This window comes from Neodiprion lecontei, chromosome 4 (assembly GCF_021901455.1).
Source record: "Neodiprion lecontei isolate iyNeoLeco1 chromosome 4, iyNeoLeco1.1, whole genome shotgun sequence".
Taxonomy (NCBI): Eukaryota; Metazoa; Arthropoda; class Insecta; order Hymenoptera; family Diprionidae; genus Neodiprion; species Neodiprion lecontei.
This window is the reverse complement of record NC_060263.1, coordinates 37,314,054-37,335,493: the sequence shown is the minus strand read 5'-3', so window position 1 is coordinate 37,335,493 and position 21,440 is coordinate 37,314,054. Positions and strand designations below refer to the sequence as shown.

At 32.5% G+C, this 21,440-nt stretch overlaps 1 protein-coding gene across 4 annotated transcripts in view; it reads left to right on the top strand.

Annotated features, from left to right (window-relative positions):
• LOC107223221 (elongation of very long chain fatty acids protein AAEL008004) overlaps positions 1–21,440 on the top strand; it is a 28,311-nt gene extending 6,871 nt beyond the window's left edge. For 2 of the 4 annotated variants that reach the window (XM_015662835.2, XM_015662834.2), the window contains exons 2-6: positions 5,509–5,579; positions 11,672–11,862; positions 14,247–14,384; positions 17,065–17,307; positions 18,716–21,440. In XM_015662835.2, the coding sequence (XP_015518321.1) occupies positions 5,519–5,579; positions 11,672–11,862; positions 14,247–14,384; positions 17,065–17,307; positions 18,716–19,054 (972 nt within the window). In that variant the 5' untranslated portion in view covers positions 5,509–5,518 and the 3' untranslated portion in view covers positions 19,055–21,440. Of the gene's footprint in view, positions 1–3,205; positions 3,304–4,377; positions 4,442–5,508; positions 5,580–11,671; positions 11,863–14,246; positions 14,385–17,064; positions 17,308–18,715 lie in introns of those variants that run through there. The other 2 variants (XM_046739208.1, XM_046739207.1) reach the window with 2 other exon arrangements.

Sequence of the window (21,440 nt, the reverse complement as noted above, 5' to 3'; positions counted from 1 at the left end):
GTTTGACTGTAAAAAATATACCTGACAAAATTCCTTGTTTACAAAAATTTCCGTCATAATTATTGTCGTTGCTTACAATTATGCAACCTGTTGAAATTTTTTACTTTTTTTCTTCTCTTGTCCATTTTTTTGGATGTGTACGCGCCTTTATCACTCGCGCGTTCGATTCATTTACATGATTTTTATACGATTGGATAATTAATGACGCGACGATTGAGGAGGTGTGCAAAAGTTGATGAACAAAAATTGACCTGTATTACTTTTTTTTTTTTTTCTTCTTCTTCTTCCTCTCTTTATTTAATTTCTCTCCTTCCTCGACGGTTCAATTTGAATAAAGCGCGTACACACAAACGTGAATACGAAGATATAATAAATCGTTTGACAGAAGCGTCGAGTCCATCTCCTTAATCGATGTCAACTGTTACATGTAACCTAACCCTTGACGCAAGAATTCCGAATGCAAAACTTATGTCATACGTGTATACGAAGATGGGTTAAAAATAAAAAAAATTAAAGATTCGTTTTGCCATTCGTAATACTGACTGTTACTAATACTCATGCACGATCGGTATCAATCGCATTCCGAACTGCTGTGCCTTATTTTTATGACAAAGTATTACCGCGGTTTTGCGATTTCTTTTTTTTTCCATTTCAAATCTCTCGTTCAGATATTGTGCCGTTTTTTTTTACACATTACTTCGCGCATTACTCTCAACAGACGTCAAACGCAAATGGACGTTGTGTTATTACCGGTTAATCGCTCGTTGCTGCGCATTATTCAAAACACACATATCGGTTGATTGATTGAATTTTACGTATTTAAAAACGTCTGGAGGAATTTTACGCGTCCGCTGTATATGTAACCTTTGCACAAGCCTGGCTTCTTCTTTTTCGATTTTTATATTTTTTTTTTTCTCACCATATTCCTTTCTACATTCGTTTAATTAATTTTCATTCCACGACGCTTCGTTCGGCTTTTTCTTTCGTTTTATTTTCTTTTATTTTTTTTCTCGTCTTCTACATTTACATGCGTTGACAATTCGAACGTGAAGATACCTCGGGAGTTTCATAAATCAGGGATGACCGTCGGTGCTTCGAAAAGAAAAGAAATATAATAGAAAAACTTGAATTTCAATTCTAAAAGTATCGCCGAAGTAGCAATTGTCGCTATGCCTGTAGAAATTTGAAATATGCGAAAAAGTAACTCGGACGTTGTGATAATGATTGAAAAAAAAAAAAAGACCATAAATTGCATCACCGTCAAAATTGAAAAATTCGTCGAGGAATTTGCTTTTCTCTCTTTTTTTTTTTTTGTTTAAACATGAAAAACGGCATAAAAAAACGTTCGTTAGTTTGGTACAGAATTACAAAGTTTTCGAAGACGACGAGGCGTCGAGATTGAAAGTTGGAAACCGCGTGTCTTGTCCAAAGATGGTAAATACGGAACTACATGTGTAATACGTAACGGAGCCGCTCGCCTTCGTGATTTCAGCATTTATTTAACGACGACGTGTAAATGCAGCAGCGAACTCGCATCGGCGGATAATATTAATTTCAAATCCTCTGCCTTGTCGCGGGACAAAGTGAAAGGAAAATAAAAAAAAAAAGAAACAAAACTGTCATATCGATTCGTTCGAATCTGAAAGGAAGTCTGGGATTTTTTTTTTTTTTTTTCCTCAGTTTTTTGGTCTCGTATATATATGTATATATATATATATATAATTTTATACAAACAAATTCGGTCGAACAAGTAGTAAATTCTATAGTCTAGCTCTCGTAAATTTCGAGGTCTCGTAAATTTTAGAATCTTCTAGAGAAAAAATTGAACGAGACCTAAAAAATCGAAAGGAAAAAAAAAAAATAGATTTCGTTTCAGATCTGAATAAATTGAAATAACAGTTGTGTTGGTTTTTTTTTTTGTTTTGTTCTGTTTGTTTTTTCTTTCTTTTTTTTCCCTTTTTATAGAATTATCCAGTAAATTCAACCTTGTCGTGTTGCGGGGTTAAAGTTATGAATTTGAAAACTCCCGAAAGCGCCTGATTCCGAATTATTTGGTGGCGAAACTTGAAGAGATCAAACTTTGACGAACCAACGAAATTTTCTACGGTCGGAAACCCGACGGCTCAAACTTCCGAAATGCAAGATTCCGAAAATTCGAGTTACGATACAGCAAAATTACGAAAATTATAGTTTCGATTGAGTAAAATTCCGAAAATTAAAATATACTCACACAGTTTACTCAACGAGTTGGTGTGAAGATCGGAAAAACCGAAAATCAGAATGACCAGAATTCCCAAGCTTAAAAATATCGAAAATCCAAAACAAAAAAAGATCAAAGTAGTCAAATTTTATATTTGTAAAAAAAAAAAAATTCTCTCTCTCCCCTTAAATTGACTCAGAATACTAGAAAATGATTTTTAAAAGTGAAATCCGCTCTTAATTTTAATATTAACCCGTGCCCGAAAGACCCTTTCAATTTTTTGATCAATTTTCATGTAAACAATGAAACAACATCGTGTGACAGCTTAAACTAATCTAAAAGTTATTTTACCGCATTCCGCACATTTATCTGAATTTTTCAAGATGATACGGTCATTATAGCAATGTGAAGATAAGAAGCTGAATTATTGATGCGTTATTAATCGCCAATAAATGCTTGCAAGATAATCGTTTTCAATTAGATAAAATGAGAGACTATTTGATTTTACTTAAAGAAGCAGAAATAAGGAATTTTTTTAAGAAAAATTTTTAACGTCATAAAAAGGTGAAACTTTTACTAAAGTTAGGTGGAAATAGATGTAACATCTCCGAACACAATTAATTGCCAATCTAGCGTTGTAGTTTTTTGATCCGATTATTCTTCGATTTTCTCGTATATATTTCATGTCAAGAAAGTAATGCTGTATAAATACGGACAACGGCATTGATTTTCGCAGGAAAAACTGTGCAAAACTTTTTTTTTTTTTTTTTTTTCGTTTCCAAATCTTTTATCTTGATAATAACTCCTAATCGATTTTACACTCCTTTAAAGGACCTTTGGGTCGCGGGTCAATATTAAAATCAACAGCGGATTTCACGTTTATGAATCAATTTTAAGTATTGCGAGTCAATTTAAGGGGTGGGAGAGGAAAAATTTTATTTACCAACTATCAAGGGTCAACCTAACGTATACATATACACGTATATACATATATATATGTGTGTGTGTTAATTAAAAAAAGAAAGAAATTTCCCTTCCAACGAGAAGTGGAAGCCAGGGCACCTGGAATTCAGATGATGCAAGGGGGATCTAATTTGGAGAAGGCAAGTCGGACTAGATGCGGTATATATGAAAACACACACACGCACGCACACGCACGTGTATCTATGTTCAATGCAGCGCGATGCCTCCACGTTACGTTACGTTCGGCGAAATTAGGTCGGCTTAGGTTAGGTCGGACAAAGAATTACTCTATTACTGGCTCCGGAGGGATGCGTGGGTGTTTGTGTGTTTGTCTGTGTGTGCGTCTGTGTTTGCGTCGCCCTGTATTACGCTCCGGTACGGCACAGAAGAAGTAGAAGGAGACGGAGGAGGGGGTGAGGGAGGAGGAGAAGCCTCTCATGTGTATTATTGATAAAACTTTACTACCAATGCATGTATAATACGTATACGGTTAGGGACATCTAATGAGCCGGCTCGTCGCGCTTCGGTGAAGTCATTTGATAAAAATATAATTGAATTAAAAAATGACGTGCAATTATGCGTCTCTTACGTATGCGGCGGTCTCCGTTAATTCAACCACGTTTTTTTTTTTTTTTTTTTTTCTTTTTTCATCCACTCGGATCTGTCTCATAATTGGTTATATATATATATATATATATATATATATATTACAGTGAGCCAAAAAAACTGATCCATCGAATCCACGGTCTCGTAAGGACCTATTTACTGAGAAAAAAATTCTCCCGGTTGAAAATATTTTCAGCTCAATTTTGAAAGGTGTCGCTGGCCATTTTGAAAATTTCCCACTTAAATAACACGGAAATTTTATTATTTTTTTTTTTTTTTCATTAACAATGGTGCAACTGTTGAACCGTTTTAATTAAAACATTTTTCCAAGCATATTCTTGCAGGGCATTAAATTTTTTAAACAAAGACTACGGAGTTGATTTTTTTTACTTGAAATTCGTATACTTACGGGTCGTGAAAGTAGAAGTAGAATATATATATATATATATATAAAATGAAATGAGAAGGCGAATTTTTAGCAAAAAAAAAAAAAATGGAAATGGAAATGGAAATTTTTTTTTTTCTCTCAATGCGGCAACTTTGATTCATTGTTAATTTCACAGGGTATTTGGCAGTGTATTGGGGAGATATAAAAAAGAAAAATTGGCATCGCGGAACTCGATATTTTTGCCGAGTAGTGATAACATTTTATTCGAAAATGGCCAATTCAAGGTACATATGATTTCCTCGTTTCCATGAATTATTTTAATGCTATTATCGCGTTAATTCATTCGCATCACATAATAAGTAAAGTACGTATCACGCAACGTCAGAATGCTCGATGTGATAATAACGAACGGGAACAGTTTTTATGTGAAAGGAAAATATATGAAATAATAAAAAGAAATATCTTTCCAAGCGATTATTAATGTGCTTCGTACGTAATTAATTCTCTGCCTCTATCGGTCTAAGGTAATAAATTGTATTTTCGAAAAAGGCGTGTAATTTATAACACATTATATACACCTAATTTCAAACTTGTTTCGTTAAAAATTTCAGCTGTAAGATTCCATTGTCGTGACGATATTTCCGAAAGTTTAAGAACGACGAGAGAAGAAGTGAAAAAATACATTTTTTTAGCAGCCAAGTATTTGTAATAAAAACTAAATTTACCATGATTTTTGCTTGCAACAAATCAGCTGGTTCTTCAAATTCGAATCTTGCAATATTTTTTTAATTAAAAAAGTATGTTTTTCAAGTGTTTTTTTTTTTTGTTTTTTTTTTTTTTTCATGTTCCGATATCGGATAAACGAATACATAGTCCGATGCTGGATTGCGACAAGAATGACAGATTTCGTTAAGTTTCAGGCTTCAAAATTCTATATTTTTCTAAAATCTCAAATATTTATGTACGTTGTCTTATCGTTAATGTAATGAAAAATTTCAGTTACAAACGGTCGATCACAATTATTTAAATTGATTTTGCAATTTTGATTCACGGCAAAACGAGTCGAAAAATCCGATATTGATTGTATGTTTGTTTCATTGTTCTTTCGTTCATCAAGTTTCACGAATTTTTCTTAACCTTCGCTTACGTAAAAATCGAACCATATCACTCACTGTTTATTCGCGATATTGGAATCTGAATATCGCAATTCCGAGATCAGATTCATAATCGGCGAATGGAAAAATCCGCGAATTAATTTATTCCCCGTAAAAATTACCCGATATTTCAACAAAACAAAAAAATTACGTGAACAAATATCTAATTGCATTCTTTGTTTACAATATTATTTCAGATACGTCAAGATGACGAGCGTAGTAGCAGATCTTGTACATGGATACAGGGATCTAATGGACAACAAGTCCGGTGAGTAAAAATAATAACTATAATTAAAAGTTGTGCCGAAGAAGGGTATTTCACGTAAGATGAACTCGAAACGAATACTCTCTACGTTAAATCAGTTAATTAATTTCACACAAACACTGTACACAAGATTATTTTCTCCGAACAACAACGAGTCACTTCTTTTTCATATCTCTTATAAAAACTGCAATTATTCCCTGCAAAGCTAACAACAATTTTATCGAGAATTCTTTGTTTTTTTTTTTTTTTTTTTTTTTTTTTTTTTTTTTAATCTCTCGCGATTCGTAAAAAACAGAAGAAAAATACATAATACATAACATGGTATGTGTATAGTAGATGATAATTATTAATCGTTTACCAATTCATTTGCGGTCATTATTTAATAATCCTTTGATACCTTACTAGTTGAATTCATTTACTCTAATGTTTCATAATGCGTTGTGTAATAGAAGACGAATATAGAGAGAGAGAGAGAGAGGGGGGGGGGGGGGGGGGGGGGGGGATAAAAAATCCAGTATTTTATTCCGTGCTCGATCGTTGTTTCGTCGTTTTTATCATTCCACGCGATCGATCTATCACCGACTAATTCCCTCAACTGGGAATAATTATTCGCTGCTAAATTCACGACAACAATTTTTTACGCTCGGATGAAAAAATAAAAAACATACGCAGACGCAAAAAAAAAAAAAAACATACAGTCTTTTGCATAATTAAACATTTTCGAACCCCTCGGGCAATATTTATAATAAATTGCGTGTTATAGCAAAGCGACCGCAGAGATACGTAAATACATACATATATAGATATATATGTATGTATATATGTATTATATTATATTATATTATATATGTATATCAATTATTTATCCTAGATATAAAAAATGGTCGGCCATGAATTTTCCGTTCATTAATAAATTATCACGTCGATGTGTGTACGATTACGAACCCGATCTATCGATCATTAGGGTTAACGACACGGCGATGATCCTTGTAGACTCTATTATATATATATAGTACATATGTATATACACGAACGAGCAACTTGAGACGCTGATAAGTAGTACAAGTGCAATGGTGGCCTATAGATTGATTAGTTGTGTGTGTTTGTTCGTATATGTACATGTATGTATTTTAATACCCATGTAAAACTGGTACGGAATACAACTGCTGACGATGCTGTTTTTTTTTTTTTTTTTTTTATTTTAATTCCACGCTATAAAACTAGCTCGCGTTGTACGGATGGAGTTGAAAAAGAATTGTCTTGATAAAAATATAACAAACAAAAAAAAAAAAACGCTGATTTTTATTGCAATAAAAATTAATTTCATTCATTCGATTCGACTACACGTTTCTGTTTAATGATGTTTTTGTAACTTATTCGACTTGAATAATACAGTTTACTCGAGTTTGAATAATATAATAAAATATTGATATCTAAACGTTCGTTTTGGTGAAACGCTGCATATTTTGATTACCGTAATCGCATCAATATTCAAACGGTTTTTTCAAACAATGCCTGTTTTACTGAATTTTTCTAGTTAGTATAAAAAATGAAAAATTTTTCACAGTGTACAAATAAAACTCCTTTGTTTCTAACATCACAATTTCCTTCTGTTTTCTGTATATAGTACGTGTTTTTTGCCACATTCGATGAAACGGATCGTCTTGATTTTACATCGACGTATAACTTCATACAAGTAAATGAATAAATAATTTAAACAATTAAACAATACACAGGCAAATCTCGCAAATAAAATTGACTTAGGTCGCGGTGCGTTTCAGAGTCCGGCGAAATCGTCGTTTCATGCGGTGCAATAACAAGACAAGTCACGACACAGAGTTGTCATCGATACTCTCGGGTGGCTAGGCATAAAGTTTAAACTTTAAGGTATAACTTTCACCGCTTAGAGTCAAGAATCGGTTGCGTATATTGAATATTCATACATAAGAGTTATTTCGTAACCGGTAAACCCGTATGATAGTATGCCTGTACTACCGCAGAAGGACACCAGCACGCACGACATTTATGGGGCATTCCCTGCCAACTCTCCGATTAATCTCTCAATTTTATCTTTATCGCGCCATTTTCATTTCATTTCTTTTTTTTTTTTTGCTCCTTTATGCTCGGAAAAAATTAAAGGAAGAAGCGGCCTTAGACTGACCATGAGCAAGCCCTCGAACTTCCCGTAGAAAAAAGAATAATATCGAATTCGAATTTCAAACTACGAATACGATGATTTTTTTTTTTTACTTTTGAACCACTGTAACGGAATCACCGTTACAAATTTTTTAGAAGTCCGGTCTTGGATTCGTTATCGGTTACCCGGAAAAACTCCGCCTACTTTCCTATATTTTTAGATTTTTTTTTTTTTTTCCATCGTATCGGATCGCAATTTTTGATAATCTGACAAACGAACCAAAAAAACCTCACGGTAACAATTTTCATTCAAATCCATTCGTCCGTTCTCAAGGATTCATCATTTTTATTTGATTTTTTTGGAATTCTGTTTCTTAAATAATTGAAAAAGTAGGGAAGTTGAAAAAAAAAAAAAACAAAAAAATGAACAAAATTTCCTCGAGAAATGAAACCGACTAATTTTCTTGTTTTTGTTTTCCTTTTCATATATATATATATATGTGTATGTATATATATACACCTACTATGAAATTACTAGTAATTGGTCAAAAATTATAATTCAAAAACGCACGTTGCACTTGAAGAAGAAAAATTAGTCCGGACATTTGAAAATTGTCTAGCAATTATCATTATCCCGTGTACACGTGTAAGTTCGTTTCTTTTTTATTCCAACAAAAATCTATATTCCCACATCGTAATAATATTATAAATAGGTGAAGTTTGCTCGTTTTTATGTAAGGTTTAATCTCTAGAATCACTGAACCGATATTAAAAGAAATCGTTGAGTAACATCGGTTATAATTAATTTTGATAAAAATAAGTTTTCATTTCGAATATTCAATAATGGTAAATTACATCGGATGAAAAATCACAGCTCGGCTGCTTTACCGGCGTGCGTTAACCGAATGGTTGGATATACGTAAAAATAATGCACTAATCAAATATTAGTCATCGGTGGATCTAAAAAAAAGTCATCCGTGCTAAGCCGGGACGGTTCGGGTTAGTTACATAATAATTTCGTCCTCTGATTCGATTTCTTCTTCACGTTTATGTTACTCGCGGATTACGTGAAAAAAAAAAAGACAACTTCAACTTGATTAAATGTAACGAGACGTTGTCCGAATTAGCATTAAAAGTAATCATGACTACAGGATCCGGTTCACCTTTTAAAAAATTACCTAAACCGCAAATTTTTAATTATGCGTATGAAAAAAAAAGCACACTTTGATCGACTTCGATTTTACGTGGTTGCATTTCCTGTATCTACATATTAATTCTGTTTTATACCATACAGCGTGAATATTTCTATACAATTTTTAACGTGGATTTTTTATTTGTTTGTTTATTTTTTTTTTTTGTCCTTTTTCTTGTTTCTTATTCCTTATCTTTTTCACCCGCTTGAAATATCTTAACACCGCATTCATCCATCTACCAGTGTATATGTATAACCTTCATAAAATCAAACGATCAAGGTTGTTTTCCGAGAGCTGAAATTAAGAAGAAAAATAATAGAACAAATATTTGGAGAGAGCAAAGAGTGGATTTCACGGCCTCGGTCTTGCAATACTATTAATAATAATAACAACAACGGTAATAATAATAGTAGTAATAGCAATAATAACGATGATGATGATGATGGTGACGATATTATCATAATTCTCAACTAGGAATACTTAACCGCACGTGTGAAAGTATGAATGATTTTTTACTAATACAAAAAAAAAGGCAGATTTCGAGGGTGTGCAATTCGTCTAGATCGGCTGTTATGATGATGTGATGTTTTTTTTTGTTTACATAATAGCGCTAATGCTCACTAAAATCACGCGGTTACAAATTTTTTGGAACATTATTACTTTGGCAATAAAATATATACTGAGAAAAATAGTTTTTTCCCACGCTATTTTCATAAGAAACTTCGATCACAATGACAATGAGGGGATTGTTTATGAATTATTTAAAGTTGATTTCAAGGGTGGAGCGGAAAAAATACGTTAACATCCTAATATGTATGTACACTAAGAGAAATTTTTAGTTCCGGTTACCGCTCAGTCCTTGACTATTTTCATTTTTTACCAGAATCGAAAAATATTGTTCCAGGTAGAAAATGAAAATTAGTTTTCTAGCCGTTACCGGAAAGTCTAGCATCCGTTGCTATTCTTTCTCATTACGATCACTGTTGCTAGATATTCTTGCAACTGTTGCGAAAATTTAACGCTCGTGCAACGATAAATTGACGTTAAAGCCTTGTTCAACTAAAAAAGTAGAGTAAACCTCGGAAACTGATTTTGCATTGCAATAACCAAAAAAGGATCGACGATAGCGCAAAATTTTAGGTGTACCTCGTTTTTCGTAATTCCAACAATATTCAAACAGTTTTTTTTTAACGATACCTGTTTTGCTCAATTTTTCTAGTTACAATGACAAATGAAATTTTTCTCAGTGTATACATGTACACGTGTGTGGAATTATTGTACAGATTATTCCTCTGTGCAATACTCGATACGAATTATGAATTATCAAACGAATTTTTGTAAATCTTGTTGATGTAATAATTAATAACGAACGCGATGATCCCGAACCGTGAATAAAACGATTATGACGACTAATTCAAGCATGTACCAACATATAACGCGTATCAATTAGTCTTCATCAATTTACACGATTTATTTTTCTTTGGATCGCGATATACGTATGCAAGATTGTAACAAGTATTCATATAGACGTTATATTCCTTATCGATTCACACACACACACACATACATATATATAGACGTATCAAGTTAAGTGAAGAAGTTTATAGAGACATAACTATGTTTATTATCTAGCGGACCGAATAATTAATCTGAATTATGTGCCTCGTGAAATGATAATAATAGATTATTATCCATCTAATTATACTCGTATGTAATTTTTTTTTTTTCTTTCGTCGGCAAGAGTATTGCAGTAATTTTCCAAAATTGCCTCTTTAATTTCACGTGTTTCTTCTTCTTTCCTAAATTTTATTTATAATTCCAATTCCAATTCCATCAATTTCGATGCCAGAGTTTTTTCACTTTTTTTGTTTCTTCTTTTTTTCTTCCATTTTGAAAATGTATTAAATTGAATAATAACAGAGGAATTTGCGCTGCGCGATCACGGAAAAACCTACGATTAATATTATTCCAAAACGTTCGAGGAGAAAAATTTACCGAAACGAGTTAAAAGATTATTTTTCTTGTGTTACATTTTTTTTTTTTTTTCCGTCATAACCGTTAAGATGACACAAGTTTTTTTTATACCGAAACATTTATTCGCTCATGTAGAAAGTGAATTGTTTCTATTTTTAAATGTCTTTTCCTCGTTCTTCCTCCTTCTCTTCACTGCAATTTTCCTCGGCAATATGAATTATTACATTTTTGTTTTTTATTTATTTTTATTATTTTTTTTCACAAACTTCCTCATTGCATATTTATAATCGAGGATAGTTATACCGAGATATTGTTATACCGACGTTTTATTACGAGAAATTCGACTATCATTATTCTCTTGATTTCAAATCTCTTGAGTTCTCAAATATCTTGCGGAGAAATATCTCCATACGTGAATTAAACACGTTTTTCATACATTGATCATAATTATATCACATTGTCCGAGAATTAAGTCTGTAATTGGGTGATACACGTAAAAAAATAAAAGATAAGATTTCGTTCAATTGTAATTTATATATTTTAATTTGATTCTTATTTAAATACACACAATTGTTCAGAAATGATAAATTTCTAAAAAATTTTTATCGTTTCGATAATTTCCAACGCATTAATTTTCATTGCAGGAAAATATATATATTTTTTTTTAAATCAGTAATATAACTAATTCAATTTATCTCTTCTCCATATTCGCTGTAATATACAGAGAGTAAAAGGTTGAAAAAAAAAAAGAAGCATCAAAATTGGGAATGATGGGTAATAATTTTATTACAGATCCAAGGGTGAACGATTGGGCGATGATGAGCAGCCCATTTCCGACCGTACTTATATGCCTGAGTTACGCGTACTTTAGTAAAGTAATAGGACCAAGGCTAATGGAGAACAGAAAGCCCTTCAATCTGAGGCACGTCCTTATCGTCTACAATTTCATACAGACAGTATTTTCAACATGGATATTCTACGAGGTGCGTATTTTTTTTTTTTACGACGTATGTACAACCGTCACTTCTGCAGCTTTTGTACATGTATTACGTAACATACACATACCGGGACAATCTCTTGAAACTTTAAAATGAACCGCGCATGCGCCAAATAATCAAATCTCATTGGTCGGCCAAATCTTCCCGCAGCGATATTTTTGTCCGCGACGCAGGCGGGCCAACCTACGCAAAATTTGTACGTTCGAATTTTCAAAGAGCGTAAGCATTGAATTCCGACCGTTCTTCGAAGAATCAACTTTCCGACCCGACAACAAACGCTTCCGAAACCTTTCCGAGTCGCTGCCTCGATTATTTGAGATTCTAACCTCGAAAATTCGTATCAACCGCATCGCCGGCAGAAAGAGTTCGACAGCTGAAAACTCGGATTGGCCAGCCTGCAGGAACAGCCGATAAAACTCGCGCATGCGCGGTTGATTTTCGAGTTTCGACAAATTGTCCCGGTATACATGATGTACGGGATCTAGAACGTTCTTTCCTTTTCTCTCCTTATAAATACGTCTATAATGCAAATATGCGTCATAATTTATATTGAATGGATCATTATTTGGAACAAAAAAAATTTTGGAAGCATTTCAAACGAAATACGTGTATTATAAATAACAAGCGGAATATATAATTCATTGGTTTAGATTGAGAATCAATATTCAACAGAAATAATTCCGTTGTAATCGGAACGAAGATTTATAATAGAAAGTGAAATTTGTGTAAATGAAAAATAAATTGTAATCGTTCGTCGCGATGGAAAAAAAAATTTTTCGACACGGTGTAGTTTTATCACATTGCAATTTAACGCGTGTGTAAAAAAGTTGACGCAAATTGAGAGGAGCGAATATCAAGCATCGCGTCGCAAACATGCAGATGATCCTTTATGAAAGTACGCGCGTTAAGTCGAAAAGTTACGTCCGCGTTTTGCGTAAAGTGTAATGTATAGTCTAGAAGAGTTTAAGAGGTTTAATTGGTGCTAATTTTTCAATCCCTGCAGTGATTTTTTTTTACGTTATAGTCGAGGCACGTACGTACAACAAGTTTTATTACGCTTGGTTAAACGATTGCGAAATTTTATCAGGCTGAAGTTTGCAACGTTATTATAACGATGCATCTTTTTAAAAAAAGTTGTTAATTTGCAACTTTAGGATTAACTGAAATTTATCAAATTTATTTTGCAATTATTACACGTAGTAATATGTAATATAATGTAATTCCACTTTAAAAGCACGTTTTCTTTTTTTCCTTTTTCTTTTTATTTTGCAAAGAATGAATTCACTCAAGTTGAGAATTGATTAAACGACACGCTTTTATAGCGGTTGAAATGCTTTACAAAAGAAACCCACAATATTTTCTGATAACTCTAGTATTTTCACTATTAATTTCGAAAAAAAAAAACGCGAATTTTTACACGATTTCAACTTTAGTCTTGAATAACTTTTCAAAGATTCGAATTATCTAAAAATTATAACTGACCATTTTTTGTTTTTTTTTCTTCATGCAGAGCGTTGAATTCGCTACAAAAATGTGTATCGAACATTTACGTAGATCGCCTCTTTACCGAACTGCAAAATTAGGAATTAAACTAAAACTATATTCGCTTGTCAATCGTATGGAAAACGAAAAATCGCTTCCAGGAACCACTAAATGTCAACATTAATAGCTATAATTTTCACAGGCGTCTTATTACCACTTCACACAAACCATGAAAAGTGTGACTTTGATAAAAAAAAAAAAAAAAAAAATATTCGATTTTTTTGGACCGCTCTAATATGTATACACATATGTATACTTATACACCGCAAGGTATTCGAGTTACGCAAACTAATAATCGAAAACGATGATGAGGAGAAATTTTTTGTACGCGGATAAAATAATTCATTCTATGTATGTGTATGTATACATATAATATATATATATATATATATTATATTATATCTACGTACATTTTATAAGAAATTCATGCTTGGTCGCAGATAAAAGTTTTTATTACTTTTTTACCCCGTTCTACGTGTATTACGACGCAGCATAACAATATCTTATTATTTCAATTCTCATTTCTTCGCATAATATCTGCGAGATAAAATAATTAAAAAAAAAGGAATTTTTCGATTCTTAATTTTCAATTTGAAACAGTTGCGTATAAATGTGAAATTTGTAGAAACTACTTGGAATGAGAATGAAAGAGACTAAGGGGAATAAAATAATTTGTCTTTTAATCTATTATAAGGCCGGTTGAATTTTGCCCCGATTGCAGGACTCGTTTTTTTTTTTTTTTTTTTTTTTTTTTTTTTTTTTTTTTTTTTTTTTATTATTATTATTCCAACGCCTTTTTCAATCCGTTTATTTTTCATTTTTTACAGTACCTGATGAGCGGCTGGGCGAGAGGATACAGCCTGAGGTGTCAGCCAGTCGATTACTCAAACAATCCGTTGGCCCTGAGGATGGCAAACACTTGCTGGTGGTATTATTTCAGCAAGTTCACAGAATTCTTTGACACGGTAAATAAGGAATTTTAAAAAATTTGTTTCATCCTACGTTGAATTTCCTATTTTTTATTTATTTTAATTTCATTTTTTTTTTTCGTTTCTTTTTTTTCCATTCTTTCTTCCACGTCTCTTCATCGTCCAAATCGATTTCAACCGATCTCTTAGATCGTATCGCATACAACGTGTAACGTGTAACGATGCGTTGCTTGTTATACTAGAGAAAACTTGTTAATTGCAATATACGTTTTATATAATATGCTTTTATTTTCTCTTAAAACTCCTTTTTCTAATCGTATAAACAGTTCGGCAGATGATATAATCGCAAATACGTACGACGACTTGTTAAAAATAACGCCTTGAATAATAACATTTGCAAAACGAAATGTGCACGAAATACACGCTGCTTTATTTATTCTCAACTACTCAGGCCGAAGGTTCTAAAAATTTCGTTAACTTTCGCACTTGGAATATATTTATTAAAATAATGTTGTACGGGTTTTGAAGTCGGTGGTAAAATCTGAAACCTTGACACGTAGCTGCGTAGCGAGAATAGTTCAAATATACCGATCGCGCTTACTTACCGTGAAGAAAAAGTAAAATAAAATAAAATAAAATAAAATAAAATAAAATAAACAATACCGTTTCGAAGTAAAGAAGAGGATAACAAAAAAAAAAAAAAAAAGAAAACAGCAAATATCTGTAATTTCACTGCGGATTTCGCATCTGCAGTTTTTCATTCCACTGGAGATACTTTGCAGTTATGATAATTTTCTGTCGTACCACAAAGTATACATAAATATAAATAAAATATATATATATATATATGTATAAAACGCACGTGTATTTTACAATTCGCAAGTTAAATACACAGAGTACGAAATTTGTTTAGTAAATTATTACCTATAGGTATAATACGATAGACAATCTGAAAGTTAAATGGCTTTTTCTGATAGTATTTATACTCATATGTATATATATTATACATACATATATGTGTTTACGAAAAGCAAAATTCTTCACGCCGTTGTCAAGTTACTGAAATAAACAAAACTTGCGATACGTGTATGCGATGATAAACATGCTGCAAGCTTATTATACTACGAAAAATACTTACACATTCAATTATGCGTACAGTTTTAACGATCGAATCAGAATAGCGAATGGTTAGAAAATAATTTCGAATCTGACGCTTCGTTATAATTTATTTCTAATTACGAATTTTTCATAAATGAATTAACTTTTTGTAAATTTATTGATCAATTGTTCCTGCGACGATATTTGCAGTATGAACTTTGAAAAAAATTTCAATGTTTTTTATCTCAATTTATCGGTCTTCTATTTACGATGTACGAGTACAAAAAATTATTAACGCTTAACGCACGCTGTAAATCTCTTTATTAAATGCTGCCGGATTTCGAGCCGGAGTTTATATAAAAACAAAAAAATCTGTTTTATTACTTGACTTTCGATCAGTTCCGTCTGAAAAAACTTTATCCACCTATTTAACGATTTAAATAAACATAAAAAAAATTCTGACAGTCAATCCTAGTGCGTATCATCACTCGGTCGCATATACCAATACATTCAACGATTATAATCACTCGTAATAATCGTATAAATTTTCTTTTTGCCTCGCGTAAGATAAGTAATTTCTATATATATATATATATATATAATGTATAATAACGTGTAAAATTATTAAAATACGGATAATATGGAAGAAAGAGTAAAATAGAGACAAAAAGCTTCGGTCTGACACTGTATAATAATAAAAACGTATATTACGTATTATAACGCGCTATACCGGTTTATTTGCTAGTTAATTAATTATGTAACCGAAACATCGTTGCACTCGGTGACGTGTAGGGACATTACAATAATTTACACCTCAAGTATATTGAAAATAAATGCAGCGTATATGATAACAAGCTGAAAGTAAATAATGAATGAACATTTTTACACACCTTTGGTCCGCGTCGGGTTGCGATTCGTGAGAATGTGAAAAAAAAATCTTTATTCAAAAAAGGCGGGGGGGCGGGGGGCAAAAAGAAACGAAGAGAAAATCATCTGCTTGTATTTCCTGCAACAGGTGCGGGTAATAGAATATAACCATTCGTTGTGTTGTTGTTGTTCTTTGTTTTCCGACTTGTTCATTATATATTCCTACATCTCATACATGCAGCCAGTTGCGATTATGTTAAAAGTCAACAATTTTCAGTACAAACACCTCGCGTAACGTGTATAACAAACGTTTCCGTAAAATGACGAACAAATATACAAGAATTGAATATGCCGCAAGGAATTTCCCGGTTGGAAAAGCGTCATTCAATGATAATTTTTGAATTTCATTAACGTGGTGCATCGCCGTGTTTTTTTTTTTTTTTTTTTCTTCGTGCCTGCATTTTTCTTACCCTCCGCGTATCCTCGAACACTCGCCACTTTACAAAAGGGTAGCGAAAATTTTTTCTTCGTTTTCTTATCATTGATAATACATATGAATATCATTTTTCAAAATTTGATGGATTTTATCGAAAGGTAAAAAAAAAAAAAACACACACACGCATCATGTGATACGTGAGATATCGAACGATCGGTTTTGAAGAGAAATTAAATTGCGAAAGTTGTCTTAATTATTTTTTCGATTTAACTCAACGTGATTAAGTTTGTTCTTTTCTTTTTCTTTCACGCGCAGCTCTTCTTCATCCTGAGAAAGAAGAATCAGCACGTGTCCACCCTCCACGTGATTCACCATGGCGTTATGCCATTCTCGGTTTGGATGGGGATGAAGTTTGCACCGGGTGGCCACAGCACGTTCTTTGCCTTACTAAACACCTTCGTTCACATCGTTATGTACTTTTATTACATGGTGGCGGCGATGGGTCCCCAGTATCAGAAATACATATGGTGGAAAAAGTATCTGACAACGATGCAGATGGTGAGTGCGGTTCGATCGAGTACATTGATTAAAATCGAACACGAATACGAATGAGAACGCAGGAAGAAGTCTAAAGATTAATCGTCGATTGATTCGAAGTTTCGTTAATCTTTCTTCGTCGCCTTATGTTTCCCTTTCATATTTGTGGTCAAGTCAGTTTCGTTGAGGCCAAATCTCTCGCGAGCCTTGAATCTGATCAGCATACTTTTACACGGTTTCATTAAAAATCCCACGTCAATGGTCAGATTCAGGGTCTAAACCTTGTGGTGCAAAAGCCTTGCAGAATTTCACAAGAATTTCTATTTTTTGTTTTCTTGTATTTATTAATTTATTCATACTCATTCAGCGTCCTATTTATATACCAAGTTTTGAATTATAACACAGAGTGCCTCCTCTTTTTTTTTTCTTTTCTCTTTTTCTTCGTTTACGTGCGAGATAAAAACTTGTAGAAAATTTAAATTCTCGTAACAACGTTTGACATTATGATTCACATATCTATGTCTCAATGATTGGATCGAGTAAAAAACGTGTATATAATACGAATCTCGTTCGACAATGATAAGATAATGCGATTAATATAACTGCACGGAAATAATCACCTCATTTCCTCTTCACTCACAATAAGATTACAACGATCGCTTCTTCTGGATAAAATACTTGCATTAAAATAATCCAAGCCAAAGATTGATGACATGATCGATAAGAATACCGACACCGATATTGGTATATGGACAGAAAACATTAGAGAAAGAGAGAGACAAAAGTCAAGAGCGGCCCAGAAAGTTATTTTATTTCCTGCTTTTTAAATTCTAAAAATTCTTGCCCTACGTTTTTCTTTTATTTACTCATTCATCTACCCAACATGCAATTGTGGATGAGATAGTGAATACATGAGTAAACATGAGAAGATCTCATATTTGCCCATTCATCTTCCTCTCTTCACCTGTTTAGATTTCATAATTATAAATTTACGAGTCACCTTCTTTGATTGATATTTACATAATAATATACAATACTTTTTTACGATGTCACTACATCATCATCATCATCATCATCATCATTCGTGGCGTAAACGTACTTTCGTTCAGGTTTTATTACCATTTGGATCGTAAATATGGCTCATATCGTAAGAATTGAACAAACACAGAGAGACGATTGCGTGTTGCGTATACATATATGTACATTTCTTTTTTTTTTTTTTGATTCACCCCAGTTGCATAGTTATTATAAGTTTAAATATTCGAACTTGTTATCTTTTTTTTTTTTTTCCATCATCGATAAAATGAGATCATCACACTTATTTTCACTAGAATTTAAAGCGATCCGATTGCGATATCTAATTTGTGACGACATGTGAACGCTGAAAAGTGTACAATGCCTGACTAAATTCTCTCGTTTCATTTCGCAGGTCCAATTTGTGATGATAATGACGCACCAGTTCCAACTTCTGTTTACGGAGTGCGATTACCCGAGGAGTTTCATGATCTGGATCGGTCTCCACGGAGTGTTGTTCCTCGGTTTGTTCTCCGACTTCTACAAGACAAAGTACACACGGGTTAGGTCTGATGTGAAACGAGAAGCAAACTCAGGCGGTTGCATGCCAGTCTTAGAAGACGATACGAAACCTCATCAAAATGGTGTATCGTCGTATGCAACGATTTACAACAAGGAGTACAACAGTTGTTACAGCAATGGAACGAACAATGGATACGTAGCTAATAATAATACGGAGAAAAAAGTGGCCTAAAATCAATCGACGATAAATATTAAAAAAGTAAAAAAAATCACTCGCGTGTGAGAAAAAAAAAAAAAATTAAATAAACAATAATCGAAGAAATAAGTAAACGAACGGGAAAAAAACCAAACAAAGAACAAAAACTTGTGCAATTACTGATCGCAGTTACATGAATATCTGGCGAACCAGTTGCTACGCATTTCTCACTGAAAAAAATTAAACAACAAAAAATATAATGAAATTATATTAAACAAATTACAACCACAACCACCACCACCGCCACCACCGCCACCACAACTACTACTACCACTACCACTACTACTTCTACTATTATGCCGCTACCACTACTTCATCTGCGTGCGACTCGAACTATTAGTTAATAACTGTCATCAATCGCCGCATCGAAAATGAACTTATGACGCGCTATTATATTTCGCTGAATAGAAAATATTTGGGCACACAGTAATAAATAATCTATCGATTATATTAAAGATTATAAATAATTGTAATATATAACGCGTTGTGCTGGTTTTTATATATTTTTCGACGGGCGGGGGGAGGGGGGAGGGGGGAGGGGGGGGGAGATACTTGGGAGAGTGTGTGTTAGTCGCGCAAATTAAATAAAATATATATAATATAAATAAATGATTGATTAATAAGTGAAATAGCAAAAAAAAAGAAAAAAAAAGACACAACAGAATGAAAATATGAGTCGGGGAAAAAAAAACAACGGTATAAATAATATTGATAATGATAATTCGTGTGTTCCGCCTAGACGCTCTACATCTATGGCCTCATATTTCTTCTGCTCCCACAATACGTGTTATATGTTTGGCTATATATACAGTATTCGACAACTAAGTTCGTGTGTTCAAATTCAAATATACGTAACAACGTGCGTGCTTCACTTATTTATCTTTTTGTCTCTTACTGTATATATGCGATGTATATATATGATATATACACACACACACACACACACTACACGGTAAATAATGATTAGCACTATTGTTACAAGTTTCAGATTTAATTAATTCCGGTCCTCTCTATTATTGTTTAGAATTCAATAATTATTTACTGTCGAATACAATTGAGTTATTATTAGTATATTAATACACGTTCGATATCATTCTACAGTATGTTACACAGAAAGACAGAAAGATCTATGACAGATTTTTAATATGCGTTGACTTTGTTGTCATTATTATTTTTGTGTGTGTGTTTTTTTTTGTTTTTTTTTCTCTCTTCCTCCAACAGTCAAGATGATGCACAGAAGAAGAAAACATTTTGAAAATGCAAGTCAGATAACGTTATTTACTTAACGGGCGGACGATCGAAAACTAGTATAAATATAGATTATTATTGTTATTATTATTATTATTATTATTATTATTATTGATACGTTTTATAGGTTAAATGAAATATTTAAAGGTTGCTTGTATTTAGGAAAAAGATGAGTTTCCTCTTATTTTTTTTTTTTTTTAAAGATTATTTTTTCTTCAATTATCTTATTTTTGTTATTATTGTTTGTCTTTTCCTATTTGTGTTCGTGGAATGTGTATTACGTTGTGTATCGCTTCATGTTTTTATTGCCCTGTGTCATTATATTTTGTATATTGCATAGATGAAGTAATAGATTTCAAATACTAATTTCTCATTATTTTTTGAAAAATCTGTTGGCAACCGGATAAATGATCAATCGTTCGATTTCTTACGCAGCGCGTATTTGAAACAATAAAACAAAAAATGGTAAATAGAAAAATGAAAAAAATAAAAACACGACACAATAATATTCGAAAGAATTCTGCTTCTAAATTTTGAAAGTTTCGTGTTCTGATTTTTAGTTCTTCGTGACGTTAATTGGAGCCTGTTTTAATTCGACTTTTCATATTATTATTATTATTATTAATATTATTATACATTAATGTACCTATAACAAAACGTTATGATTAAAGACAAAAAGAAAAGGGGAGGGGGACGAGCAACTAACAATTATTTGAAATTGAAGAAAAGAAAAAACAGAACAAAAATCTCTTGTAAAAAAAAAAAAGTAATCGATACACCGAAGTTCATTAGATATGTAAGGATAAGTAATTAACTAAGTATAAGGATTTTTTTGTTATTAATTTTCTATTAGATAGGGAGTCTATAATTATGTATGAAATTGTTGTTTTTATCGAAACGAAGTGATCTTTGTTTTTGTTTTTGTTTCTTTTTCATTACTTGTTTATACATATCGTTTCTTCAAATTTTTTACCGATGAAACGCGTGTGCAATATTACTCTCTGCACGCGCCGCGATTAAGAGAGATTTGAACCAAGAAAGAAGAAGAAAGGAAAAAAAACGAAATGGAAAGAAGTAACAAAGAGAGGAAAAACAAAAACAAATTTAAAGAAAA